Source organism: Tribolium madens, unplaced genomic scaffold (genome assembly GCF_015345945.1).
Source record: "Tribolium madens isolate multiple individuals breed KSU strain unplaced genomic scaffold, Tmad_KSU_1.1 Scaffold_71;HRSCAF=194;Tcas5.2_LG6, whole genome shotgun sequence".
NCBI lineage: Eukaryota > Metazoa > Arthropoda > Insecta > Coleoptera > Tenebrionidae > Tribolium > Tribolium madens.
In genome coordinates, this window is record NW_025401041.1 from 3,760,174 (window position 1) to 3,774,578 (window position 14,405).

General features: G+C 34.8%; 2 protein-coding genes across 8 annotated transcripts in view; both read left to right on the forward strand.

Annotated features, from left to right (window-relative positions):
- LOC123009428 (zinc finger protein castor homolog 1-like) overlaps nt 1-12,425 on the forward strand; it is a 110,989-nt gene extending 98,564 nt beyond the window's left edge. For 5 of the 7 annotated variants that reach the window (XM_044405733.1, XM_044405729.1, XM_044405735.1 and 2 more), the window contains exons 6-15: nt 4,234-4,396; nt 4,449-4,864; nt 7,582-8,312; nt 8,362-8,565; nt 8,619-9,207; nt 9,283-9,369; nt 10,212-10,348; nt 10,400-10,980; nt 11,033-11,256; nt 11,308-12,425. In XM_044405733.1, coding sequence (XP_044261668.1) covers nt 4,234-4,396; nt 4,449-4,864; nt 7,582-8,312; nt 8,362-8,565; nt 8,619-9,207; nt 9,283-9,369; nt 10,212-10,348; nt 10,400-10,980; nt 11,033-11,256; nt 11,308-11,582 — 3,407 coding nt within the window. In that variant the 3' untranslated portion in view covers nt 11,583-12,425. The remainder of the gene's footprint in view (nt 1-4,233; nt 4,397-4,448; nt 4,865-7,581; nt 8,313-8,361; nt 8,566-8,618; nt 9,208-9,282; nt 9,370-10,211; nt 10,349-10,399; nt 10,981-11,032; nt 11,257-11,307) is intronic. The other 2 variants (XM_044405734.1, XM_044405736.1) reach the window with 2 other exon arrangements.
- Nucleotides 12,426-12,531: 106 nt separating this feature from the next.
- On the forward strand, nt 12,532-14,393 carry LOC123009429. Its single transcript, XM_044405737.1, has 7 exons — nt 12,532-12,844; nt 12,890-13,051; nt 13,105-13,536; nt 13,582-13,779; nt 13,828-13,929; nt 13,980-14,232; nt 14,277-14,393. The coding sequence occupies exons 1-7, from the start codon at nt 12,532-12,534 to the stop codon at nt 14,344-14,346; spliced, it is 1,530 nt and encodes a 509-aa protein (XP_044261672.1). The 3' UTR covers nt 14,347-14,393.
- Nucleotides 14,394-14,405: the final 12 nt, after the last annotated feature.

The following is a 14,405-nucleotide window of genomic DNA, read 5'->3' on the forward strand; positions in this document are numbered from 1 at the left end:
GGTTTCTCGGAAGGTTCTTTTCCTCTGAAACGTCGGTAATAAAGGATTAAAAGCTCGTGAAAACGTGTAGAGTTGTATAAAAGCGTTTCGCTTCGGCCGCAAAAATACGATTTTACGTTCAGTCTATGCATCTTTTCTCTCTTCGCCACTATAATGTCTCTCGTGTATCATAAAATGATCATTATACACGGATCCGAACATAAACTTACAATGTATTTGTATAGAGAATTAAGTTTTATTGCATATTTATTTATATTTATTTAGTGTTGCTTTGAATCGTAAATTACAATTACCAACAACACGCTGGTGATGGTCCATTTGCAGGCGATATCGTTTTATATACTCGCGGGCAAAAATCGAAATTCCCGCCCAAACTAGAGGCGCGCCTCGAGGGTAAAGTTTGAATAAAAAAAAAAATAGTAATGACAAATTTCTATCGGGCACCCGAACAGGTGTCCAGGGTTGTAATTGTGGTCGTTCCGGCCCTGGCGCCCCTATACAACCTCAATTAATCCATTCGTCCATAAATTAAAGCTCGTTTTTTATTCTCCACCCGAAATTTCTTTTGATAATATTCATTTCTTGTAATTATTCTGGAACCATCTGTTCGTATCACACTGAGTTTTTAATTTTTGGTATTTCCTTCTTCTCTAATTATAGTAATTTTTTGCCTGTTATTTCGGAGGTCAAGTTTGGTATTTACAAAAATTTGACAGCTCCGGAATTTATAATTTCGTGTGCGTTGTATTCGATTCTAATCCGGTCGTCGACGTGTAGAAAAACTAATTTTGAATATCCTCCACATTCACAATATAACTTCAATAAAGAGCTATAAAAATAAATACGATCACAAGACCGGTCCTCAAGTTCTCTCCATTACGGTCGAAAGTCGCTCGAAAGCTATTAAAGACTCCGACTTAAAATTCAATAAGGAATAAATAAAAAAAATTTCATATGAAATATGATTTCACATTTTTTATAGTATGGGTTGTGTGTCGAACCGAGCGGCACATCGCATCGCCCCGAAAAAGGAAACACTAAATCAGCAGTACATTATTTCTGTCCCATTCTATTTGTAAATAAAGCATAATCACTACAATTGAGTCAATGAAAATCTCCACAGCCTGTCTCACGACAATTGAACGCCAATTTAACCAATTTAAAGCTTTTTATTATTCATAAAATTTCATAAACCAACTAGGCGAGTTTGTAATGGAGTTTGTTTGTTCTTGGGACGTCATTGTTACCGACTTTAATTGAATAAATGCCATCAACTGGACCCATCTCTACACACGTAGACAACAAAAGTTGATCTCTGATATGATATTGCGATTGACGGATTTGACAATTAATTTGGTGAAAGTTTCGTTTTTGCATGGGTGTGGGTACACTATTCGAAAAAATTGCGTTATGAAATTGGTATTAATTGGAAGGATTTTTTCTGATCGGTGCCAAGATAACAATTAACTTAATTAAGAAATTGGGAGCGTCACTCCATTTGTACAACAAATTTATACAGTTTTTGTTACCACACACAAAATAATAGGAAAAAAAAATACAATAGAATAAAACGTGATGGCTTTTAATTAGAAAAGTTTTATTTGCGGATTTAATTCAGAAAAATACAAAATTGCGGCCTCGGCTGCGAATTCACATTTGGCAGGTTAAATAATTAATCACTAAATAAATTTTGCAAAAAATGCCAAAGTCGAATTAAATAGGTTATAAAGAAAAAACTTTTCAATCCGTTTAACTTTTTTATATTATTTTCTAAAAAATCACATTTATGTGGCTTATCAAAAAAACATATGAAAAAATCATAAAACAGAAATTAAATACAAGGTTTCCTCCAAAACACAGAATAAATTTGGATTTGAAAAAATATCTTGTGTTTTAATTTTTAGTCAAAAAAATTTAATAAATTGTTTTGCAAAAATTGATTATTTGTTACACAATTTATTAATTTAGCAATAGTTTGTTTTACTAAGTACAAAATAGCAGCCTTTTTTATTTGAAATGTAAATAAATTAAAAACTTTTTGATTCGTTTAACTTTTTTTATACCGGGTGCGCCAGAATTCGCGCCCCAAAAAAATTGCCATGTATGGAAGGGTACCAGGAAAATGAAAAAAATGTTGAAAAAATTCTATCTATAAAAATTTCGAAGTTATGAGAGTTTAAATTTTGCATTTTGACTCTATTTATTTATGTTGTAAAAATAATTTTTTGTATCCTAAATTGTAACTCTGTTTAATGTTATTTGTGGGTTTTATTGGCAAAATGTTTGTACCTTTACTAAATAGTTATAAAAAAATATATACAAGATCATCAGTATTATTAAATAGACATGAAAAAATCTCATGTCAAAAATTAAATGTCAAAATTTTTTGACAGATAGAATTTTTTAAACATTTTTTCTCATCTGGGGCGCGAGTTCTGTCACCCTGTATAATTTTAATTTAATAATAGTTTATTTTACTAGGAAAACACAAAATTATTTCAAATTGTATTATTTGATATGTGTATCTAGTCTCAAAAAATAATTTTAATTTTTTTTTAAATGAAGCTAAAAAGTCGAATTTGGGAAATTTCTGATTTTACTTTTATAACTTTTTTTTAACTTTTTTTATTTCTTTTTTATAATATAACACTGATTTGTAAAACCTGGCCAAAAAGGAGACAACAAAGATTTAAATACCTACTGGAAGAAAAAACGCGATGTTTCCAAAATATTAAATTTAAAAATAGTATTTTTTTACCTGTTGGTTTTAGTTTATTCTGCATATTTGGGGGATAAACTTGATCCATCCTGTATAATGATTATTTCAGGGCTAATCGTCGGTAATAGTTATTTTTGTTACCTAAAAAAAATTTTAGGTACGTATTACAAACAACATTTTTTTGTTAAAGCTCTCATAAACACATTCAAACCTCTGATTATGTATTGATTAATTTCTCAAAAACCGTGGTTAAAAATAAAAATAGTATCCAAAATAGTTGTTTTAAGTACTAGTACCTAAAATAACTATTTTTGGGAGCGTATACAAAAAATAAGTACTTCTAATTATTTTTTTAATAACTTGTAAAAAGAATTTAATTATTTGATTTGAATTTTTTTTTAATAAGATTAATTATGTTTTATTGTGTTATAATTATTCCTGAAAAAATATTTTTCTGACTTAATTCTTGGTCAAAAAATGATTAAAAAATCAATTAAAAAGTGATATTATTTCTAAAACTTTAAATTAAATTGTTGTGACAAAAAGTCTATTGGCAACACTGAATTTGGCAGCGGTCGCCCCTTTTTGAATTTCCAAGTCGTTGAATTGATAATTTTTTTGTTTTTTCTCGCCCCGAATCCGGAAAAATGCTTATAAATCGTTACAAAAATAGAAACCAGATCTATGTGAGCGCTTTTAATATTTTACGATCATTCCTGATGTTTCTGTTAATACTCAAAACACATTCGAAATAAAAAAAGATAAATTCAATAGCAGACATCCGTTGTAGGTTTTTTACGCGTCCGTCGTTAATTACTCCCTGAAAAAAAATCCACAAAAATAACCGACAAAGAGTTTTTGATAGAAAAATCGGTAGCGTAAAGCCTGCCATTCACCCTTTCAACCCCTTTTTTTAATCGGAATTATAAGGGTGCCCCCATATTTAAAATAGTCCTTCTAAATGTAAAATCTAGTTTTTTAAAGAGCAGCCGTCCATATCCAACACTCGACGAGATTTAATCGCTGTACTACCATCGATGGGTCGGTCGGGTGTATAATTCCCCAGTAGACCAACGCAAAGGGTCATAGGCAATAAAAAACCCACGAAAATACGACTCAAATGGTCGAATCCACGCAATGAAAGGGTTGAAGATAAATACTCTGTTTTTTCATTGTGAGACTACCCCGATTTTCGAAATTCTATACCTTTTTATTTTGGCTCGTTTTTTATTGTATTTAAATTAAACACGTGTGTGCAAACTCGAGCCGGATTAAAATAACGGAAAAATTTCCAACGAATTCACTCAAAACTCTCTCGAGTTTTATTGTCGAGTGCTAATTGAAATGCGACATGCTTTCGAATGTAATATCTGGATTTGAAATAGAGAGAAAAAAACCAAAGAGACTTCAAAACACTTGTCCAAACAAAACGCGACTCCGACTCGAATTTTGACCCTTTAGAAAAACATCTGCTGATTACGTCACTGTTCATAATTGAGGATTTTGTTTTTCAGCCATGATGGCACAGTCTTTACAACCGACGTCTCGCGACGCCGTCCCGACGCCCAACCTCCTCCTCAACAAGCCCACCACCCAACTTGACTACTCCAAATACGTGAAAAAATTCTCTTCGTCCCTCGAATGCGGAAGCTCCTACTGCAAGGACCTCAACTATAGGTCTGTTTTTTCAAATTTTTATCGATTTTGTTTTTAATACAATCAATTCCAGAGAGCATTTCCACTGTTTGGACTGCAACTCGCGTGTTTTTATCAAAAAAGAAGAAATGATTCGACATTTTAAATGGCATAAGAAACGCGATGAGTCCCTCCAACACGGTTTTATGCGGTATAGTCCTTTGGATGATTGCAGTGACCGTTTCGGGAATTGTACACACAATAAGAAGCAAACCCATTATCATTGCATCAAGGAAGGCTGTGATAAAGTGTATATATCGACGTCAGACGTCCAAATGCATGCGAATTACCATCGAAAGGATTCGGCGATTATTCAAGAGGGGTTCCAGAGGTATAGGGCGACGGAGGAGTGTGGGGCCTCATATTGCGCCTTCTTCGGACAAAGAACGACGCATTTTCATTGCCGGAGGACGGGGTGCAGGTTCACCTTCAAGAACAAATCCGACATGGGTCAGTAAACACTTTTTTATTGCCTTAGTCTGTGATTTTGATTTTAAGTTGGCAACACTGAATAATGTAGCTAAAGAATATGTGATTGACATTTGTTTTAAACTTTTTAATAACAATTTAATAATTTATTTTACTTCAAACATTTCAATTTGCCGAGGCTCCCAATACAATTTCTACTATTTAATATACTTAACTATAGTTTCTCAAAAAAAAAAGACTAAAAACTGCTAAACAAAATCGCCTATAATTGGAAGATTATGTTGACAACATTGAATTACACAGCGAAATCCGTGTTTTTTGAAGACAAAAAGTTGTGAAACTTGTTTTTCTAAGTTATAACTACATTTATTCACAATCACCAATGTACTTAATATGCCGATTACCAACTTTTTAAAGGCTGTGAAACACTCCTTTCATGAGGTGTAATAATATTACTTCTTTTGGGCCGTAATATGCAGGAGAGCCAACGTTAGAATTAAAAAAATACCGGGAATTTTTTCTTTCAAATTGTCAAGTTGCGCATAATATTTTGCTAAATTAGTATTCAATTGCTTCTGTAGCAGTTTTTCTTACTTTTGGGAGCGCACTACTCCATTTCAACAATTTTAATATCATTATTTCAATATTTTTCTTGACATTTCTGAAATGTCAAAAATCAAACGCAATTTAGATGGCCTACCACGTTTGAACCTTAACTTTGTTAGAATTTTATTTTATTCAAATTTTTGACTAAAAATAATGTCATTTTATGAATAAAATAGCATACAAACCTCGGTGGTAATGGCATTACCCCTTGTGCTTTATTTTACATATAAGCACTCGGGGTAATGCCATATTTACCGCCTCGCTTGTAATGTACTATTTCTAAAAAAATTGAATAGTTTTTTTTAAGAATTTAATAATTTAAATTGTATAATTTGTAATTTGTTTTACTGGAAAAATTCTTTAAATCTTTAGCCTTTCAAAGAAAAAAAGAAAAACTGTTAAATGAACACCAAATAAATAATTAAAAAGAAGCTATAAAATTAAATTAAAAAGGACATTTATTTGTATTAATAATTTAAAACTTAATTAAATTTCTAATCACAGTAGTTAACGACTCTGAAATTAAGTTGGTAACACTAAACACTGTAGCGATAAATAATTGCGATCAAAAATGTTTTTAATTTTAAAAAGGTTTACAAAAATTTATTTTGTACATTATTTTTAAAAAGAATTTAATAATTTTAATCAAACCTTATAATAATTAGTTTTACTAAAAAAATACAAAATTGCAATCTTGGCTACGCCTCGACTGCGACTTCACAATTTTCATTTTTTATTTTTACAGCCTTTAAAACCTGTTTTTTTAAGAAACTGAAAAATCAAATTTTTATAGAGATTTTAAATAAAGCAAATTTTTTTTCTTTATCAGCTTAAAATTTATAACTTTTGACAGAGAATGTCTTTGCGTTTAATTAAATTTCTAATTAAAGTAACCTAAGATTCTGAAATTAAGTTGCCAACATTGAATGCTGTAGCGACAAAAAATTGAGATTAAAAATGTACATACAGGATGTTTCACGTAATTTTACGAGGCCTGCGCCTGTAAGATGCAATCAATGATACATACATATTCCGATACGAACTCGATTACAAATTTTGAAAAATTGGATAACCTTCTCTAGTTTGTTCGCCCTTTAAAAAATTACAACGTTTTTAGTTAGTTAGTGATGAAGATAGATAAACTACAATCATATTCATGCCGTCTCTTGATAGAACGAATGATAATTGTTTCTGAAAAACTGCAGTTTATGACTATTAATGAAACAGTGATTAGTTTGGGTTTCCAAAAATTAAATAATTAAATTTGTATTTTTTATATCCAGTGTTCTGTGACTTTTGTATATTTGGTTGCGTACATTAGGCGCAAGCCTCGTAAAGTTACGTGAAACACCCTGTATTTTTGATAAGAATTTAATTTAAATTTATTAATAATTTAAAATGCAGTCTCGGCTACGCCTCGGCTGCGAATTAAAAAAAACTGAAACTGTCAAATGAAAGTCAGTTTTAATAATGGTTCTAAAAAATGCAAATTAATTTTTGTTATCAATCCAAAATATAATTTTTATCAGATTATTTTCGTCTTTGATTAAATTTCTAATCATAGAGGTTTATGATTTTAAATATTAAGTTGACAACATTGAATAATATGGCGAGTAGCAGCAAAGCATATAAGATGTATCAATTTTGATATCTTTTACCTTTTTTTTATTCACTGTTGTCAACTTATTTCAGAATAATGTGCACATGTTTGAAGCGCTGAGGCGACATCTTTTAAGACTTATTGGGTTTGTTAGTATTTAGAAAAATCAAAAGATTTAGAGTAACGATAAAAAACTCTTTTGCTTTTATTATACTCTTTTTCTTTGTTATGTTCTGTTTTTTATCTGTTTTTATGCGCTCTCTCTCTCTTTCCCTCTTTTTTTTCCTATGCGTTCTCCGCGCTCTCTTTCCCTTTCTTTATCAATTATTTGCTCTTATGCATTTTACGCGTTCTCTTTTTCTCTTATTATACTTATTCGAACATGTGCACATGATCGATTTTCGGCACTTTTAATTGTCCTCTGCACTTAACAACTTACTTACTACACAACGTATTGTTATACTATTGAAACTAAAAAAAGTTTTTTCTACATTTGTTGTGGACAGTATTTTGAAATGAAGTATTTTTGCAGAAAAGCACAAATCGTACCACATCAAAGACGAGCAGCTCTCCCGCGACGGCTTCAAAAAATTCATGAAGAACGAAGTATGTCCTTTCGAAAAATGTCGTTTCTCGAAAGTCTGCAACCACATCCACTGTATTCGCCCTCAATGCAGCTACGTTTTGCACAGTTCCGGTCAACTCTTCTCCCACAAGCGAAAACACGAACGCAAAGACTCGGAATTGGCCTACAGAAAGTACAAATTGGCTCAAAGCATGATGAAGAGTCTCCAAGACGGCTCTTTAACCCCATCTTTTGCACGCGACTACGAACAACAACTCGAAGGCTTAAATCTCTCGATGTTCAGCCAAAACAGTAGCACATCAAACGTATCGGAAACGCTCAGCGAACGCAATTCGCCTGTGAGCTACAACGAAGAAAGCGAATCAGCGATTGATTTAACAGCTGGTGATTCAACTTTCGAAGAAACGAATTGGAATAGTGAAGATTTCTGGAAGAAATACTGCCAGTTTGTCAGTCAACAAGACAGTTGTAGCGAAAAATGCGATTTTAACTATTCGGATCACTATCATTGTGTTGTGGAAAACTGTGAGATGGTTTTTAATGCGAAAGATGGGGTGCGTGAACATGCACGCAATCATGAACAACAAGAAATCGTCACAGAGAATTACTACACAAGTGGGGGCTGCGATGATGGTTGTATTTACCAGGACAAGGAGAAACACTACCATTGCAATTGGGTATGTCCGAAAATGGGTTAGTGGGGTGATTTTCAACCACGATTTTTAGGATAACTGTCGAGAAGTGATTTTACCAAGTGATAAGCCCTTTAGACGATTGGAACATTACAAAATGCACGAGTATTCAAGAAAATTAAGCTTGACGAAAGACCCATTGACCATGACCCATCTAGCCACTTCCATTGACGGCATGTTTTGCAGGAAGAGGGGTAGGCCGCCTAAAAATCGGGTCATTGAAGTATGGAACGACTATGTAAGTTTTTTGATCAAAAAATAATAACAATTTTAACAATTGTGTTATTTTAGTCACCAGTGGGAAGCCAAAGTTTGTTGGACTCCCCCCAGGCCATTTTCACGAGTTTCAAGCTCCCGAAACCGTCCGCTACTCCTTGTAACAGCAAAGAGGCGGAACAACAAGACTCGAGTGATGACCGTTCGAGCACCCCCAGCCCCAATATGCAAGACTTCGGTCTTCAAGGTTTCGATATTTTCAAAGAAAACACCAAATGCACCGACAGTTTGTGTCCTTACTTGGGTTCTACTCATTTTCATTGCAACCAAAATCGTTGTCTTTATGTGACTGACAAAGAGGACGTTTTGATAATGCACAGTAAGGATTTCCACGACAATGTTGAAATCCTTGATGGTTTTGAATTTTACGACCGAAACATTGATTGTCGTCTATCTGATTGTCCGAGTAACAAAATTAATCGACATTTTCATTGCACACGCCCGAATTGCAACTATTCGTTTGTGCAATATTCAACTATGGCCCAACATAATCAGAAACATGTCGACGACGAAGCGACGAGTGTTGAAATTAAAACGGAAATGTGTGAAAATTCCGACTCGAAAGCGATGAATCTCAGTCAGAATTCAGAAAATAAAGTTTCAGGTGAGTGTCGAGTCGTGTGTGTGTTTTTTTTGTGTTTGTAGTTTTGGTGTATATAGCGACTATCTTTATTTCTAGTGGTGAAGGCTTCAGGAACTTTCTTTCCTCTTTCTACATTGCCAACTGAACGAAAGTCACCAGAAATTTCTAAAATGTTACCAACAGGTACGACACGTACTAACACCAAAAGTACGCGATTTCAGCTCAATAAAACCAAGTTTATTTTACGCGAGTGGCTTTATAGAGCTGAAATGCACACTATTTTGCTCGGTACTAATCGTTGGCCTTCTTTTTCTCTCTCTTTCTTATGTTGGGTAGATGGAAATTTTACAGAAACCTGTAATCATGAACCACAAACAGCAAAAAATTGCCTTTAAAACAAGCAGAAATACTATTTCATGAATTAAAATAAATCTAATTTTGATATTTTTTTCTTAATAGACACCTTTCTTTTTATTTGTTATGTTTTTTTCTAATTTCTTTAGACGAAAATTTTACAGTAATCTGTAATCAAGGACCACAAACGGCAGTTTGTTTATTCACACTATCTCAATAATGAAAACTAATCAAATTTTGATCATTTTTTATTGTCAAGCAATTGGCCTTATCTTTATTTTTTTATTGTTTTTATATTTTTGTTTAGATGTAATTTTACAGAAAGCTGTAGCAAGAATCACAAACGGCAGTTTGTGCATTTATTCTTAAAAAAGTGTTTTTAAAACAAGATAAAATCTTATTTTAATGGTGAAAATTAGTCACATTTTGATCACTTTTTATTGTCAAGCAATTGCCTTCTTTTTATTTGTTGTTTGTTTTTTTTTAAATCTATATTCGTTTAGACAAAAAAAATATAGAACCCTGTAATTAAAAACCACAAACGTCAGTTTGTTCATTTAGAAAATGAAACTTGACCGCATAACTGAAAATTTGGTGATTTTAATCAATTTGTCAATTGCCTTTTTCTTTGTTTATTAGAGTTTTTTTTGTTTCTATACCTATTTGTTTAGATGAAAATTTTACAGAAACCTGTAATCAAGACACCGGAAACGGCAGTAGTACCCTCTACGGCCCGGAATTGAGTTGTTCACGACCGTTTTGTAAGCTGAAACGCAAGTACCACTACCATTGCAATGCTTGCAACCAGGTAAATCCCCTAAATTTTCATCAACTTTCTTAATTGATTTTTTTTTCATAGGCTTTTTCCGAAATGGACCGTCTGGTCGTCCACGTGGCCAAACACAGCACCGGTGCTTTGAATAGTCAACACCAAGAAGACAACAACAACCAACAAACACCCTCTACATCAACTCCTAACAAAACCGAAGTGAAAATCAATGTAGCCCCTTTACAAAGTCTCCAAAACCCAGTAATGGTCAAACCCGAGCATGAAACACCTTACTTGACCCCAACTTTTGACGCTTACAACCACTTTTCAAATTTCCCGGCGAATTTGGCCACTCAATTTGCCCTAATGTCACAACAACAGAGCATGCAAAATGCCTTCCTGCCTCAAGGATTGTACCAAAACGCGGGGATTCCCACTCAATTGATGTTCCAACACTCGCAATTGATGCAAAGCCCGTTATTAGGGGGACCCCAACACGGCTACCAAAGTGACAACATGACAAGTCCGTTGGCAGCAATGGCGGCCAATTTGAATAAAAGGGCACTGAGCCCTCATCATGAAATCACACCCGAACAAAAAAAAGCTAGAATACAAAACTCGATGAGGATTCTAAAGGACGAACCCGTACCGGAGGGGTATTTACGGTTCAGGTCGGTAAAACAGGTTTCTAGATAAATCAATTTAGTTAAGGAGGAATTACAGGTTTAATGAGGATTGTCAGTACCAACATTGCGGATATAGAGAACACCAAACACACTTCCATTGTCAAAGACAGGACTGTGGGTATAGTTTTTGCGACAAAACGAGATTTGTGCAACATACAGCGAGACATGAACGCTTGGATACGCTCATGGGGGGCGATTTCCAACAGTATAGAGCTAATGTCGCTTGTGGAAGGGGCGACTGCGCCTACACCAACAATTTAGGTCAGTGTTGCAAACTGTTTAAAAACAATTAGCTCTATATTTTTGGTTTAGGTTCGACCCAGAACAAGGCATCGCATTTCCATTGTCTCAAGTGCGATTTTGTTTGCACCGACACCAACAAGGTGGTGGCACACCGACGTCAGCACCAGAAATTGGATTCGATCCAGGCGGCCGGTTTCGAGAAGTTTACCCCCAGTCAACATTGTCGTGTCCCCAATTGTCAACACAGTGGGAAACAAACGCATTATCATTGTCTTTCGTGTCAATACGCCGTTCTTGGATTGGCCCAAATGTCCGCACACAAGTACCGACACCTCGAAGGTTGATTATTTTGCTCAACAATTGTAAATATGTACAGACTCGCCTGTATACAGTTTGTAAATAGGGTACAAGAAGGAACTCACCTCGACTATCAAATACCGGGGCTGTCCCGAACCCGTCTAATTTATTTATCGACTGAGTCGTCGTCTGACTGAAAGTCGGAGGATTATTATTCTGTATCGGATTGTAGAAGTTTTCCAAGTATTATCGTAGGGAACAATTGTAAATTGGAAAAAGACATAGTATTTTTAGGTGTAGTTTAGAGGCCTTTTTTTCATGGAAAAATTCTAGATTAGTGCCTTAGAAAAAAGACATATAATTTTGGTGCCTTCTCGGGTACTTTGGGTAGAGAGACGAACAAAATTCAGGTGTACCGAACAATAAGCAAGTAATTCATTCCATAAGTGCCATATTGTAACAAATTATTTAAAACAAGTAGATTTTTGCAAATTAACGCTAGGTAGGTTAACGAGGTGTCATATCTTATATCATTTTTTTGCATGCTCAAAACTTATTTATTTCACATTTTTGTGATTCCAAGTGAATTTTTTGCCATATAGCTTCCCAACCAACCGACAAATCGGTCCTTTTATCTCTTCCTTTCTCTCCTTTTTTCGTTCATAGCTAGTCTATTCCTGCTTTATCTGTTTCGTTTTTTCTCAAATATTAGCTATACGTATTATACAATCATAAAAATGATTTTAAGCGTCGACTATAGTCGAACTGTATTTTAATTGAGTTAAGCAAGTTAATTCGTATGTATGATTTTTGTATGAGTGTAATTATGTTATTTTCTGTGATTGTATGTGTTGTTTTTTTTAAAAAAAGATCAGTATTTATATCACAAATGGTTTCAATCACACCTTACACACTCCTACATAAGTGTCGCTAATGCAGGAAACTATAATCCTGGGTATCCCCGATTGACAATCAAGTGTTTTAAAGTGTCACTCAATGTCATTTCCACTTTTTTTCTTGATTTTATTTTTATTTAAAAGTGCAACCCCGTCTGATTTAAATGTCGGAACGACTTTGTTTACGAAAGCTGACCGGGCAAAGGAGTGTTGGTCGTCGGAAAATGTGGCCCTACTGTCATCCCGAATGATCCTCGAGGATCTCTTACCGAGTACCTCAATCCTTGTTATCGATTCGAACGAATTTGTCACCGATTTGGTCGAATATTTTCGCCTGATTCTCGAAATTGTCCGCAAAGAAACCCACGGCAAAACTAAGCATATTACGTTGTTAGCCTTGACGGATTTGTTGGGTACAGGGCTGTGCCCCTTTAGTGTAATCTAAGTGTTCTTTTTAGGGGGTTATTTGCACCATGCCGTTCTCCCGATTTCCAAATACGCGTATTATGCCGGTTTGATCGATTATGACAGTATGGCCACGCTTTTGGGGCTATTTGATGAACTTAAGTGGTTTTTGCGGACTAATGGACAAGGCTGGGCCAAACCCTTGCCGCAAAACCGTAAGTATTAGGAGAATTTTCTCAGTTGGTACCCCTGTCACGTTTCCCTCTAGTTGAGAATTTCGAAATCCGGCTCATCCCCTTGCAATCCCCCATCCAACATAAAGACGATTGTGACAATTTGATGTTTGTGCAAGGTGACCAACCTCAAAACACTGAAAAATCGGGATCGGGGCATTGTGATGCCACCATCCCTATACCCTTTTTCGATTCAAACACACGCCCAAGTGCTATAGCCCTCCCGACTAAATCCTGCCCTTTGCAAAACGTCGAAGCCAACACGTCTAGTTACCTCGTAATGAAATTCTTCGTGACGTCATACAAGTGTCTCCAATTGAAAAACGCCAAAACGGAAAATATCGATAAGTTTCAGTGTGATTTCGTGCACTGGATCGACGAACAAATAATGCCGCGACTTGCCGATGAGAAATTTTACGCGGCTTTTGGGGGAATCCTCCGTGTGAGGAACACACTGAAAAGGCTAGGTAAAGCGCGCGAAATTTGATTTTGTCACCATTTTGTCGTTTTAGGTGTGAGTTCAGGCACAGCCGAGAAACAAATCGATGATTTTCGACGTGTTATCGAAGAGGCACAAAAACCAACACAAAATGGAGGACGACAACAAATGAGCAGAGCCGCCATGATACTCACGGCTGTCTTGATCACGATTTTTGTATGGTTTTTACTAGGAACAATGTTCATTTGTTACAAGATGCGCCAATCAAAACGTATTTTTTTGGGTGGGAAATTTAATTTTTGTTTATTTAAATTTGTAGCTTGTTCACCGGAAGGTGGTAGTAAGACGACAACATGTTCGTCACTTACTTCAAGTAAATATTTCTATCCGGAAAAATTGAGTTCGTCGAGTACTAAACGAGGTATGATTTATGATTTTTGGGGAAACCCCCCATTGTGAGATTTGTGTAAGGTGGCCGCCAACAAATCGTGATTACGAGTTGTCGATGCAAGGATGACAATGACGAGGACGAAGACGAGGATTATACCACAAATAGTGGCACTGTTAATGATTCGACACGAACCGATGGAAAATTAACATCAATTACGGAAAAATCAGAACCCTCGTCGAAATCAACTATTTCACCGACTCCATCACTTCCATCGAAAGCGAATGATGAAAATTCAAAACCAAAAAATCTCGCCAAAAATGATGCTCCAAAGAGGTAATCAAGGTTTCTGTATTATCGACTACTAATTTTGGATTTAGAAAGGGTAAAGTACAGAGGCAAGTGTACATGGATTCGGATTCGGACTCAGATTCGCCCGGAAAGACATGATCTATTTTTTATTGTACATATTTTATTAAAGTTTTATTTTTACACAACATTACAGTTTT